The sequence below is a fragment of the Pecten maximus genome, chromosome 18 (genome assembly GCF_902652985.1).
Source record: "Pecten maximus chromosome 18, xPecMax1.1, whole genome shotgun sequence".
NCBI classification, from domain to species: domain Eukaryota; kingdom Metazoa; phylum Mollusca; class Bivalvia; order Pectinida; family Pectinidae; genus Pecten; species Pecten maximus.
In genome coordinates this window covers 1,068,973-1,084,753 of record NC_047032.1, presented here as the reverse complement: position 1 = coordinate 1,084,753, position 15,781 = coordinate 1,068,973, and the positions used below count along the sequence as shown (strand labels likewise).

At 37.5% G+C, this 15,781-nt stretch overlaps 1 protein-coding gene across 1 annotated transcript; it reads right to left on the bottom strand.

The window, feature by feature from the left end:
* Positions 1 to 322: 322 nt before the first annotated feature.
* On the bottom strand, positions 323 to 15,404 carry LOC117317117 (purine nucleoside phosphorylase-like). Its single transcript, XM_033871914.1, has 6 exons — positions 15,301 to 15,404; positions 12,741 to 12,916; positions 11,391 to 11,494; positions 10,895 to 11,070; positions 1,478 to 1,671; positions 323 to 830 (listed from the first exon to the last, which is right to left on the bottom strand). Exons 1-6 carry the CDS (start codon positions 15,315 to 15,317, stop codon positions 628 to 630), a joined length of 870 nt encoding a protein of 289 aa, XP_033727805.1. The 5' UTR covers positions 15,318 to 15,404; the 3' UTR covers positions 323 to 627.
* Between the last annotated feature and the right edge of the window lie 377 nt (positions 15,405 to 15,781).

Genomic DNA, 15,781 nt, shown 5'->3' with positions numbered 1-15,781 from the left:
TTAGAATCACGGAGTATAATGATTATTATCAAAAAGGTTGATACATGAAATAGAAAATAAGATGAAAAAAAGAATAAAGCTACTATATTGGTGGAGGAATACTTATTTTTAAAACCCCTATAATAATAATACAATATAATGCAATGATTACAGTATCTTAAGATTATAATGATTTTCTGAATAATTAAATTTGATAGGAAATGTAAATGTTGTAACTTGGTCTCAGCATTAAGGTCCTGAGCTGTCTATCTTAGAACATATGTGTTACAGTAGAGTAACGTTATCTCGAACTTTGATAGAAACAGAAATAACCTACACAAAGTACTTATTCATTTTTATTACCAACATGTCACTCTTTACTTCCAGTACAGCTATCTGCTGTTACACGTGTTTCTTACATTACGTATGTATCCGTTTGTTGTTCACACGTAAACGTCCATACTATTACGTCCGTCGTTTATATATAAACAGTCAGTTTCAAACTTAGTATATGGTTTGTTCTTCATGGCTTCGCCGCCATCTTTGTTCCAACCAGGAACAGAGTTTAAATGAAGATAACAGCGGATATTGAGACGTCATCAACTTGTGTGTACAAACTAATGAATATTCATACATATTAATTTGAGATTATATTTCTAGAGTTTCCAGCATGGCAGCGACAAGTTTCTGTACGTCTTTACTTCGTAAGACTCCGGCTTCTAAAACTTCCTTGTGGTTTGCGACCTGTTCTACATCATACTCCATCACGGCTTTGTTGGTAACCAGAGACATTCCAAACACCTCCATTCCACAATGAACTGCTACAATCACCTCAGGGCACGTGCTCATACCTAGACATGACAAATGTATTATATGCAATAGTGTCGTGGCATTATTTTCACGTTTTGTGCTTTTACCGAAATTAAAAGTAAAAACCTGTTCTGTTGATACATTTGTATTTGATTTTCAATTGATATTTTTATGCAAATTAACTCTGTTCTTGAAAAGAGCGAAAATTTTACCAACTGTTGTAATGATGTTCCTCGCTAAATTTGATACACCAAGAATATTTCATAAACATAATTCTAGGTAAAACAACTGTCTTTAATTATCTAATGTCGTATGATGGGATACAGTGTTAAATGTATTATCTATTGTCGTATGGTGGGATACAGTGTTAAATGTTTTATCTATTGTCGTATGGTGGGATACAGTGTTAAGTGTTTTATCTATTGTCGTATGGTGGGATACAGTGTTAAGTGTTTTAAGACATAACCTTGTTTTTATTATTAACGTTACAATCAGAAATGTCAATCAAATATCATTACAAGTCAATTTTAATTCTAGAATTTTGACTTTAAATCTTACTGTTTGCAACTCTTCGTTAAAAAACTTTCCAATTAAAATTACCTACTCAATGCGATATCTAAAATAGAAGATATTTATTTTACCAGCTACCGGCTACTTTTTGAAACTTCTACCAACATCCCGTGCCTACCTACGACATCAACACCAATGTTATTAAGAAATTTGCACTCTGTGACGGTCTCGTAGGAGGGTCCAGCAAGCATACAGTACACTCCTTCGTGGATGGCGAAACCTTCAAATCCAAGCGTCTTGGCTGTATGCTTGGCATGGTCACGCAGACGCTTGGTGTATGCTTTTGAGATTGCCGGGAAACGGGGACCAAATCTTTAAATGAAAATATAAAGAGAATTTCCTATTATTTTACCTTGAAGACAAAATTGGAATGAATAGGGCATGTCCTTCACATTGCAATATACTATACTGTAAAACTCGTTGTTCAAATGATTTGGTGGTTTATGCCTTAAAAATAAAGCACATGTGATGTCTTTATATCAAATAAAAGAAAATGAAAGTTCGATTCCTTGTTCGATTTCTGTCTGACCATCTAAATCGTTACGTACAGAGGATGGTCCCTTCAAAGTCAGGTATGATTGTATATGACGTTACAAGGGTGAAAAAAAATGTCGACAGTAAATCGATTCTGTTTCTAGTGACTAACTGTGAAGGAGAATACCCACACCAAACACACGAGCAGGTATCCAACGCTCTCCCCAAGCCTCACTTAACAATACAACGTCCTAATGTGCAGGACTTGTCATACGTTACCATATTCAGTAATTGTAATTATTATTTTTGCATATCGTACGCGCATTGTCATTGGACAATAAGACCAAACCTGTTCACATGTAAAAACCTGCAAACCTTGTAGAACAAAATAATACTAACCTGGTGACGTCAGATCATGGCATATCAGACAATGACATTAGTGACATAATTACACAAACATATGTAGCGTGGAAATATATTTCACGCTTATGTTTATTAAATTAGAAATGTAGTTTAATTGTACTATTGTTTAGGGTAATATAGTAGTGGGCTATGTAAATGTATTACATAGGGTGTGTATAGGGTCTATATATGTATGTGTATATACGGGGCAGCAGGGAGCTAGTTTTCCTTATAAGGAGTTGTTTACATTCTGTAGCATCGTGGAGCTGTGTATTAGGGCCCAACCTGATTGACAGGTTGCATAAGGCCCGTATAAATTTAGTAACAGGTCCTATTTATAACTAGTGTTTAACCAATCAGAGAGAGTGAGGAGCGAGCTGTAAGTAGGTCGGAGGAGCGAGAGGAGCAGGTCTTAACCAATCAGCGTGAGTGAGGAGCGACAGAGGAGCCAAATCTAGGTCGGAGGAGCAGATGTTAGCCAATGAAAATGCAGTATGAAAGTGGTATATAAGGGGTGAAAGTGACGAAAACAAGGAGATAAAGTTTTGCTTTGGGAAATACTCCACGCAACTTGTGATAAGATATTGATACTTGGATTTAACTTACATTTTTATGGGATTTACTAAGTGTGTTATTCTCACTATGGAATACATATTACTACTGGAAGTTATCACCCGTGGATATTATGTGAAACAGTGTATATTCGATGCGAAGTGTGTACATGTGTACGTCTGAATGGTATTTATGTGAACCTAATGCATGATATGTTGAACTTCATAGATGTGTAAATAAAATTATGTGAACTTTAGTCTGGTGTCATAGTTGTCCCTGCCGTAGTCAGCTTCCATCTCGAACTTTTATTAATAGCGTCTCGTGTATACCCGAGTGGAACGCTACAATTGGTGGCAGCGGTGGGATGGAATGTTTTATGACTACGGTAGCTGGACTTTCACATTATAAGACTATTTGGATTTTACATCTGTGATAATTTTCGACAATGATATTCCGGACACACCAAGGAGACCATCTCAGCGTGGGCTTACTTCACCGCGTGTGCGTCGAAATTTAAGTTTTGATTTCGATGAGGGTGAAGTCGGGAATAGCGATGGGTCAAGTAGCCCGGCTCGGACTTTAAGAAGTCCAGATGTGGATACACCGGATGTGAACGATATTCCGCATGTAGGGCAAAGGACTCCGGGGAGTAGTTATGGATGTGAGACTACTTCACAGGCGAGAACCACTAATTCACGCATAACGGGGAATCAATACAAAGGATTTATTTTGAAATGGATTCTTGTGTTGGTGTGTTTGGGAAGTTGTGTTGGTATTCTGTACCACAGATACCCCAACCACGTCATCGTCTGTTTCACTAAGGAGTTTATAGTTTTGGGAACTCTTGTGATACTCCTGTTAATCACATGTTCGCTCGTAGTGAAGTTGTTACGGAATCCCATGATGATAGACATGGTGCAAAATATGTCTCAGGGATTAGATGTATTGGAGACGCCCAGTCGTGAATATGGAGAGCAGTCCACCCGGAACGATATCAGTTTAAGGGGTCAACAAGTTCCGTTGAAGCGGACATTCAGTGGTACCGGTAAAGATATATGGAGTGAATATATCCGGTATTTCGATAATGTAGCTGACCTGAATGGCTGGACACCTGCCCGGACTTTGCGTATATTTTTCACTGTACTGCGTGGTCAAGCCGAGGTGTATGCTTACGGTCTGAATAATACCGTTAAGCAGGACTGGGATACATTAAAGAATAAAATGGACGACCGGTTTGGCCACAGATCCATGAAAGAAAGTTATGTAGCGGAGGCTAAATTAAGGAAACGGAAAACAGACGAATCGTACAGAGATTTCGTACAGACTATGGAAGACTTGTACAGACGAGCATACCCCAACAACAGAGAATATGTGGAGGAGAGCAGTTTAAAAACTTTCCTTAATAACTGTCATTCTTCCGATAATTTCCGTTTAGCGGTTAAACGCATGCGCCCCAAGACATTACAGGAGGCGGTGACATTTGCCATGCAGGAGGAATGTATTCTGTTGGGAGAAAAACGGAACGCTAAGGACCAAAAGCGCTCAGTGTACAATGTGCAAAATACCTCGTCAGCCAAGCAACCCGGAAACGGAAGTACCGGGAAACGTACCACCAAACCGCCGAAACCACTGAAGTGCTTTGAGTGTGGTAGTGAAGAACATCTGAGAAATAAGTGCCCGGATGTTAAGAGAAATTCGATCTCCAATCAAACAAATGAACTGTCGTTAAACGAGTCACGGCTGGAGCAGTAGGCCGTGCGTCCGCCGAGCAGGAACAGAGGCCTAATACAGGAGTGAAACAAAATTTAACTGTACCCAGCGGAACCTTGAGACAAAAAGAAATTGTCCTAAGTGACGCCGAAAACAGGGATACATAAACAGATTTTTGTAGTGCTATTTCTTCCGCGGGAAACTGCAGACAGGGAGAGATTAATAACTTACTCGAAGTGAGAGTAAAGTGCGATGCTGCTATGAAAGTGCGTGGTATGGTGGAAGGTACGCCTTTAATCTGGAAAGTCGACACCGGAGCGAGACGGACTTTTATCACCGAAGATACCTACTATAGCATTTATGGAAAGGATCGTCCTATATTGGAGCCTGCTCGTTCCAAGTTCGAGACAGCCGATGGAAACGAGTTGTCGGTGTTAGGGACTACTATTATGTGTTTGACTTTTGGCGATATTAGTGTAAACTTTAGAGTTTTTGTGGCCAATATTAAATCAAATTTATTGGGCCAGGACTTCATAACTCAATTTAAATGTCAATGGGACTATGACAACTGGATGTTTATCATCACGGACAGAAAACCTAAAGATGAATCTGTCAACAAAAACGGATTTAAAAGCAGCAGAGTGGTCAGTATGGACACTGTAACTATACCTGCTAAACACGAAATGGTGGTGAGATCAAGACTGACCAGAACAACTAACTCACATGTTGGAGTTCTCGTACCTGAGAAAGTGTTTATTCATTCTCACGGATTAGCATTAGCGAATGTTCTCGTTGATACTTCACACAAATCGCTATATACGAGATTATTTAACCCTGGTGACGAGCCAGTCACAGTGAAGAAAGAGACCAACATGGCTGTTTTTGTACCGGTGAAAGATATCGGCAGGACTGTTTCAGACGTTGATAACATTGCCGAGCACGATGACATGTTACCGGAATATTTGGTGGAAATGTACGAACGTGGATGTACTAACCTTAATTCTGAGGAACGTGCGCAGTTCAGGCAGTTCTTGATAAAACACCAGACCACATTTGCGGATCCTAAAGGAAAGATGGGAAGAACTACGTTGGGCGAGCATACTATAAAATTAAAGGATCCCGTACCATTTAAGGAGGCACCACGGAGAGTGTCTATATACAAACGTAAAATCTTGGATGAAGAAATAGCCAAGTTAGAACAACAAGGATTGATAGAGCGATCGGAGAGTCCATGGAGTTCACAACTTGTTTTGGTACAAAAGCGGGACAATTCCTGGAGAGTGTGTGTGGATTACCGGCGACTTGATGAGAAAATTATTAAGGATGCCTACCCCATTAGTCGTATTGACGACAATCTGGACGCGTTGAGTGGAGCTAAATGGTTTTCATCTCTGGATCTCAATATGGCTTATCATCAGGTGCCTATGAACGAAGACGACAAAAAGTTGACAGCCTTCGCCACTCCAAGAGGGGGATTGTACCAATATAAAGTGATGGCGTTTGGTTTGACTAACGCCCCGGCCACTTTCTCCAGAATAATAAGGAAAGCGCTGAGTGGATTACAATGGAACATTGCAGTGCTTTATCTGGATGATATTATTGTGTACGGGAAGGATTTCGGACAACATTTGGACAACTTGACGGCAGTCTTGGAAAGGCTTGACGGTGCCAATTTAAAGTTGAAGGCCAAAAGTGTCACTTTTTCTGCAGAGAAGTGACGTTCCTGGGACACGTGGTGTCAAAGGATGGCGTCCGGACCGATCCTTCAAAAACAGAGGCAATATCGAAGATGAAAGCGCCAGAGACCGATTCAGAGTTAAGAAGTTTCCTAGGACTAGCATCCTATTACAGGAAGTTTGTGAAAAACTTCGCATTAATAGCGAAGTGTCTGCATGACCTTACCCAGAAAGGTAAACCATGGATGTGGACGGAAGAACATTCCAAGCTTTTAATGAACTGAAGGAACGGTTAACCTCGACTCCCATTTTGAGCTATCCAGACGTGAACGGGGGAAAATTCATACTTGACACGGATACCAGCAATTACGCAATAGGGGCAGTGTTGTCACAAGTCCAGGACGGCCAGGAAGTAGTTATTGCGTACGCAAGTAGGACTCTTAGTAAGGCTGAGCGTAATCATTGTGTTACCCGGAAAGAGATGTTGGCCGTGGTTTTCTTTGTAAAATACTTCCGGCACTATCTCATTGGACGTGAATTCTTGTTACGGACGGATCATGGATCGTTGACGTGGCTGTACAAATTCAAGGAACCAGATGGGCAGATTTGTAGATGGATACAGCGACTGAGTCCATTTGATTTTAAGATACAACATAGGCCTGGGAAACGTCACTGCAACGCCGACGCCATGTCTAGATTAATTAATGATAAAGCCGCAAACAATGCAAAATGCCGTTGGATATTTATGTTCACCGCGCAAACTTTCCAAAACGTGAGCTTCGTTGTAGACATTCTACAAACAATGGTAAAATATCAGATAGAGTCATTCTTTTTCGAATATATCCTTTCTGGTACGTGCTGTAGAGAGTTTCAGTGGAAATCGTTTGTTAAGAAAGTCGTGACAAACTATCATTTTGATGCATGGTGTCAAACGTGCGAAACTCGTCCCGATTTGTTATACTATAGAGCTGTCCATCAAGATATTGGACCAAATCCACTATGGTTACTGACTTTGAAGTTCCCTAAAATGACATGGAAAATCTGTGAACTAATCAAACTTTCCTACAGAGTTGATCTCAAAAATGTGATGTGCAAACTGTGCAATAAAGCTGTTAACAACGACGTTAAGCACTTTCTATTACAATGTCCTGCACTGTTCCAAAGCAGAGACATGTTACTCGAACAAATTGTTAATTGTATAAGTGTTGACAAGTATGTGCAATACGATATGATAGGAGAAGACGAGAAGTGTTCATTCATACTCGGCGGAAGGCACGACATCATCTTGGGTGACGAGGAATGGGACAATTTAATTGTTGCTATTAGTGACAAACTTACTGAGATGTTTTCCGAAATGACCAAACTTCTTCAGAAGCGTTCTTGACTTTTTATAATCTGATCAGAACCATGATTATGTACATAAAATAATTCTTTGTTTAAATCGTTACACACAAAATGACATGATAATGTAATCTCTCAAGAGGAAATAAAGAATGTGTCTGTCTGTCTGTCTGTCGGTAAGGCTGAGCGTAATTATTGTGTTACCCGGAAAGAGATGTTGGCCGTGGTTTTCTTTGTAAAATACTTCCGGCACTATCTCATTGGACGTGAATTCTTGTTACGGACGGATCATGGATCGTTGACTTGGCTGTATAAATTCAAGGAACCAGATGGGCAGATTTGTAGGTGGATACAGCGTCTGAGTCCATTTGATTTTAAGATACAACATAGGCCTGGGAAACGTCACTGCAACGCCGACGCCATGTCTAGATTAATTAAAGATAAAGCCGCAACGTGTAAACAATGCAAAATGCCGTTGGATATTGAACAATCCGAGGCTATCGATACGAATATGTCGAAATTACAGGACATTCCGGAAGTAATAATAGACAAACCTGAAGTGGACATAATCGATCAACCGGAAGTGGATAGTATTGAAAGCATAAAGATACTTTTCAAACCGGATATGAACTGTAGAACTCATTTAGCGTGCCAATATGGGGACGCGCCAATACACAGAATTCGATGTCTGAATGGATTTATTAATGAGACTTTTAGATGCTGAAAAGACATTCAATGGATTTTATTGTGTGACCATTTTAACGAACCTGGTACATGAATAATGAACTTTATTTGGATAACGGTACGTTCTCCGATATTTGGTCCGGATATGATAAACACTGTGTTAACGATTAACTTTAACCATAAAAGCGAACATTACGTTATCATCATGTGGAACATTTTTCTACTAATTGTGATATTTTCTCACTGGGTTTACATCGTGTTTTGTGTTCATAACATTATGATTGACGCTGTATTTTATTTGAATCATTTGTGATTGAAATATTATTGTGCGAGTGAGTTGATAATGTAAACCGTTTTCAATGCTTATACATGTATATTGAACATTTTTCTGAAATAGACAGGATTTGATTGTTATCTCTTTAACTTTTGTCGGAGAAAGTTGGGGGTAGTGTAGCGTGGAAATATATTTCACGCTTATGTTTATTAAATTAGAAATGTAGTTTAATTGTACTATTGTTTAGGGTAATATAGTAGTGGGCTATGTAAATGTATTACATAGGGTGTGTATAGGGTCTATATATGTATATGTATATACGGGGCAGCAGGGAGCTAGTTTTCCTTATAAGGAGTTGTTTACATTCTGTAGCATCGTGGAGCTGTGTATTAGGGCCCAACCTGATTGACAGGTTGCATAAGGCCCGTATAAATTTAGTAACAGGTCCTATTTATAACTAGTGTTTAACCAATCAGAGAGATTGAGGAGCGAGCTGTAAGTAGGTCGGAGGAGCAGATGTTAGTGGAGATAAAGTTTTACTTTGGGAAATACTCCACGCAACTTGTGATAAGATATTGATACTTGGATTTAACTTACATTTTTATGGGATTTACTAAGTGTGTTATTCTCACTATGGAATACATATTACTACTGGAAGTTATCACCCGTGGATATTATGTGAAACAGTGTATATTCGATGCGAAGTGTGTACATGTGTACGTCTGAATGGTATTTATGTGAACCTAATGTATGATATGTTGAACTTCATAGATGTGTAAATAAAATTATGTGAACTTTAGTCTGGTGTCATAGTTGTCCCTGCCGTAGTCAGCTTCCATCTCGAACTTTTATTAATAGCGTCTCATGTATACCCGAGTGGAACGCTACACATATGACATCAGTAAAATTATCAAATATTGTGATCTATACTGTAAAAAGATCTAGTGTTGTTGTTGTTGATAACGATGTTGTTGTTGTTGTTGTTGTTGTTGTTGTTGATAACGATGTTGTTGTTGTTGTTGATAACGATGTTGTTGTTGTTGTTGTTGTTGATGATGATGATGATGATGATGTTGTTGTTGTTGATAACGATGTTGTTGTTGTTGTTGTTGTTGATTTTGTTGTTGTTGATAACGATGTTGATTTTGTTGTTGTTGATAACGATGTTGATGTTGTTGTTGTTGTTGTTGTTGATAACGATGTTGTTGTTGTTGTTGATGATGATGTTGTTGTTGATAACGATGTTGATGTTGTTGTTGTTGTTGATGGTGATGATGATGTTGTTTTTGATAACGATATTGTTGTTGTTGTTGTCGTCGTTGTTGTTGTTGTTGTTGATAACGATGTTGTTGTTGTTGTTGATGATGATGTTGTTGTTGATAACGATGTTGATGTTGTTGTTGATGGTGATGATGATGTTGTTTTTGATAACGATGTTGTTGTTGTTGTTGTTGTTGATAACGATGCTGTTGTTGTTGTTGTTGTTGTTGATAACGATGTTGTTGTTGTTGTTGTTGATGATGTTGTTGTTGATAACGATGTTGATGTTGTTGTTGTTGTTGTTGATGATGATGATGATGATGATGTTGTTGTTGATAACGATGTTGTTGTTGTTGTTGATAACGATGTTGTTGTTGTTGATGATGTTGATGATGTTGTTGTTGTTGTTGTTTTTGATAACGATGTTGACGTTGTTGTTGATAACGATGTTGATGTTGGTGTTGTTGATGATGATGATGTTGTTGTTGATAACGATGTTGATGTTGTTGTTGTTGTTGTTGTTGATAACGATGTTGTTGTTGTTGTTGTTGATAACGATGTTGTTGTTGTTGTTGTTGATGATGATGATGATGTTGTTGTTGTTGATGATGATGATGATGTTGTTGTTGTTGTTGTTGTTGATAACGATGTTGTTGTTGTTGTTGTTGATGATGATGTTGATGATGTTGTTGTTGTTGTTGTTGTTGTTGATAACGATGTTGATGTTGTTGTTGATAACGATGTTGATATTGTTGTTGTTGTTGTTGTTGATGATGATGATGATGATGATGATGATGATGATGATGTTGTTGTTGTTGATAACGATGTTGTTGTTGTTGTTGTTGTTGATAACGATGTTGTTGTTGTTGTTGATAACGATGTTGTTGTTGTTGTTTTTGTTGTTGTTGTTGTTGTTGATGTTGTTGTTGTTGTTGATGATGATGTTGTTGTTGTTGTTGTTGATAACGATGTTGTTGTTGTTGTTGATGTTGTTGTTGTTGATGATGATGTTGTTGTTGTTGTTGATAACGATGTTGTTGTTGTTTTTGTTGTTGATGATGTTGTTGTTGTTGATGATGATGATGATGATGATGATGATGATGATGATGTTGTTGTTGTTGTTGTTGTTGTTGTTGTTCCAGATTTTAAACTGTTCTCTCACCTTTCATCATTTTGTCCCCGTAGAGGGTTCATTCCAGCAAATCCTGGCATGTTGACGTGGTCCTTTATAATCATGAGGTCGCCTATCTCATACGACTGGTTCAGACCCCCAGCAGCGTTAGTCACAAAGAGAGTCCTCACGCCCATCAGCTTCATGACTCTTATAGGCAGGGCAGTCTGTCGATGTAACAAATACATCACCAAAGGATTAATTAGGTTAAACACTCGGGATCTAGTCAACAGAGAACCCGGTGTAAAATTCGAACCATAGATATCTCATTCAGACTGCTTCACCTTTTTACAGCATTTAGTTTTATGACGTATTTGAAAGACATATATTCCTTATTTATATATCTATCTATCTACATTAATTTTGTACTTCATAAACGAATATCTTTGGCAACTGAACATTGTATATCTGGACACTATTTCCCAGCTTGTTCGTGACTACAGGTTGTTGAAGCGGTTAAGACAATGTTTACTAGATATCCATTTACCTTTTGTATTGAAATCCCTTCATAGAAATGTACACGTCCCTTCATCAGGACCACGGGCTTCCCTCCGAGCTGTCCAAATACCAACTTTCCTGCATGGCCGGTCACTGTAATCCGAACAGGATTAAAATCAAAATATTTAAAAGAAGGTCTGCATGTGTCATTATTGCTTATAAATCTAGAGCTTTACATAACACATAATTATTTACATAAAATGACAAATGAAATGCAATTCAGGAACGGGGAATAACTCGTACTGAAGATTTTAGAAAAAAATGTGGGTAATTGTTTCAATATGACGGTTGTAGAAAGTGCAGAGAGGGGAGTCTTTTACGGTGATCACATGTAAACAAATATTTGTACTAATTATTCCATGTATTATTCTGTATTGAAACCATTTAAGTTTACAGTCTATGGTGGATTTAAATGGGATTATATTGATTTTTTTCCACCATATTGTGTCTTTCACCAAATCAAGTTCTTCGGACCATTTAGTTATGTATTTGTTGTTTGTTTTGATATTTTTTACTTATAAACTATATATAGAAGAGCCTCTTTGTTTATTTGTTATTATATGATGTATGTGGGTTGGACAGTGTGGTAGTAAGATAGTATGGTATCTGTTTTGGAGTACATTCCATGCTGTTGTGATGGCTTTCCGAAGACCGTAAAACTGAGTAATTGGTGGATAAAAATGATGTTTTATGCAGAAAGCTTCATAAGACTGGATCAACTCTCCATTTTCATCTAATAAATCATATATATATATATGTCTTTAGCACGAGTACAGAAATATGATACACGTAAACTATAAATATATATATAAATATATAAAAAAAAAAAAAAAAAAACAGACTTTGCCGCAAGGCCTTTCTGCCCTCTCAGGCTTCTTCAGGCGGACTGAAGAAGCCTGAGAGGGCAGAAAGGCCTTGCGGCAAAGTCTGTTTTTTGTTATTTTTTTTATACATTCACCTTCGCAAGGACAGATTTCAATTTCTTTTATAAATATATATAATTAAAAGTAAATAGTGTCCTTGTGATGGATATACATAGTAATAACAATAAAAAACACAAACTAGAAAATCACAAGCGCTTTCACATGCTTTCATTACACCTGAAGAGCTTGCTCTCAAAGCAATCAATCAATCAATCACGTGTATAATAAAGTACATCAACAATAAGGTCATGAACTCGACACTGAACGATAGCCCCTTCACGAGACTTGACAGGGGTTGTGCAACGTGTGCAAGTAATCTTCATTGTAAGATGAAGAATTTGTCCCGCGGCCAGACTGACCTCCAGTTTACCTGTGTAAATATTTCCCGTATTTTTCATTTGATGACATTATTTTACCTGTGCTGACAGGAAATCCAGGTATTTCCTCATAAGCCATGGTTTCATCGTCCTGTACCATATTGGCCAGTTCTCCTAGCCCTGATCCACAGACGATTCCGACCACAGGTCGACATTTAATTTTGGCCATGATATCATCTGCTAACTTCTTGACTTCCAGATAGCTATCCGCTTCACTTTAATATGTAAAATGAAAACCTTTATCATAAGATAATGAAAACACTTACATGTGAACAAACTCGCAATTACAACTGAAAATCGATTAAAACGAGAACAATGTATGCAAACAATGTAGATTAATACTTTGAATCTTTATTTTTTGTCCGTATTCTGTCCTCGTTTTGTTTATTTTGTCCGTATTCTGTCCTCGTTATGTCTATTTTGTCCGTATTCTGTCCTCGTTTTGTCTATTTTGTCCGTATTCTGTCCTAGTTTTGTCTATTTTGTCCGTATTCTGTCCTCGTTTTGTCTATTTCATTGGTATTCTGTCCTAGTTTTGTCGATTCTGTGCGTATTCTGTCCTAGTTTGTCTATTTTGTCCGTATTCTGTCCTCGTTTTGTCGATTCTGTCCGTATTCTGTCCTCGTTTTGTCGATTTTGTCCGTATTCTGTCCTCGTTTTGTCGATTTTGAATTAATCAATTACTTAATTTTAAGAATAATTACAGTTAAGTTTTAATGGTAATATTCTCTTTAGTTCTTGAAACATCAGCATAACGATAAATATAGTCGATTTCGTGTCATTTACAATATCAGCGAAATACCAAACTGATTAATGAAGGAGTTAATTCTCACACCCTTGTAAATTTGAACTTTAAACCTATTTTAAATAGCTCATTTAAACACAATACTGTGGATCAACAGTTCCATAGATTTCTTACATATCTAAAGGGCACCAATCTACGTCCTCAACAAAATCATTAAATAACTGAATCAATATTGGACCCGAGTGTTTGAACACGGCAAGGAAGTTTTACGTAAACACATACACACCTTCAATATTGACCAATCCGATAGTACCATAGTTACACACCCTCGATCTATAAATAACTATATTTCACCCCACACTGAATACCACAATGAGTCTCAGACTGACCAGTGTTACGTGTACGTGTAAATATCAGGTGTCCAGCTTTGTCCAGGAAAGAGGTCATTGTGAGTTTAAAAATACCCTGCCAGCGCTGGACGTCAAAACTAGTGCTCTCAAAGTGAAGGTTCCGAGTTCCATTGAAGTAAAATGGAACTCGAAACCTGTTCCGAGTTCCGGAACTGGTTCCTAGTTCCGTTTATCTTGGTTCCGAGGAACCTTCCCGTGCTGTTCTCTCCTCATTGACAATGGATACTCACAGACCATGAACCTCTCTTTATATCCATGAATCTCCTTAATTTGCATGCACTTCATTAGGCCTAATATGAAATATTCGAGTGAATTTTCGTTCGTGATTTAATCTTTAAAGTTTTAGGCCGTCCTTAAATGACCATCGTATATGATAGGACGTTAAACAATACACAGGGGAGGCCGTCCTTAAATTACCACAGATGTTGAACCTAACAGTTTAAATGATAATTCCCTAAGCTACATTGGGCATTTATACAAGTTTAGAGAACAATGCATATTAGTATATCCATGTTTATCCTACTTTCCAATTTAAAATGGTTTGGCTTGATGAAGTTTAACTTCCTATAAACAGCTATGACCATTAAGGATGGCCTCTGTGGTGTATGCGAGATCGATGTATGTGGTGAGTGCGAGTTTTGGGAGGCTACGGTATGTTCATGTTTTTCTCTTGTGATAGCTGACTTTATAGTACAATCTCACTGAAAATACAAATAAAATGCTGCAACCTCCGAATGTACCTATCACACAGGGGAAGCCGTCCTTAAATTACCATAGTTTATGATAGGACGTTAAACAATACACAGTGGAGGCCAGCGGCTGCCGTCCTTAAATTACCATAGCTGTTGCCGAAGGCACCTGAAAACGAACGAATCAATCATCCCACCTATTCAAAGATGGTGAACTTCAAACAAAAGTAACAACTTTTGAAATAAGAGATATTGTCTCAAGAACGGTAGTTTCTAATTCTCATTATCACCAACAAAACTAGTTGCAGTCAATCTATATTTATATTTTCGCACAGGAAATCCTTAAAATGCTGTACAAAATCTCTTATCTAAATAAGTAAAATTCATCGATAGTTGAGCTATTGTATATATATATAAACCAAACCCAGCTTTAAAGTCTTGAAGGGCGAACTTCTGAAGTTGTGGTTAAAGTTGTTTGTATTGTTCCATAAATATCTTATGTTTCATCATTTACGCTTTCCGAGATAAAAAAAAATCTTTCTAATATACCAACGATACAATAGTATAACTAACTACCACCGACCTTCACATTTCCTCAAATTCATTGGTAAAGGAGCTTTAGCGTTCGTCACGCTTGATCAAGCACACACTACCAATACGTTCATACACAATTTGAAATTTGTTTTTATCAATACCATTGTTTTGATTTAAAGTAAAAAGAAAGAATTATATAAGCATTGTTAAAATCAACGTACCCCATCGTTCCATTCATGGTTCGCCGGACTCGGAAGGTTCGTAAACTGTAGTTCCTGTCAGTGACTACTGACGCTGTGAACTCTACACCTGTGTACAGTACCTGTAGTATAGATATTCTAGCCTTTGTTGGTATTAATATATAGGTATATATAGATCTTTACGGCTAGTATTTACTATACACACACGTACTCATTTCATATGTATACATATGCACAGTACCAATCTGACATGGTCATTTATAATTCTATGTACTTACAAGATTTTTTTCTCGTTTTTTCCTGGTTTTTACGACAAAATATGTGGGGTTTTGTGTGTGTGTTTTTTTGTTTTTGTTTTTGTTTGTTTGTTTGTTTGTTGTTTTTTTTCGATAAATGTTTAAAAGGGATAATAATTTCCTGTGTAGAATATTTATTCATTTATCTATCTATTTATTTATTTATTTATTTACTTATTTATTTATTTATTTTGTCCACTAACCAT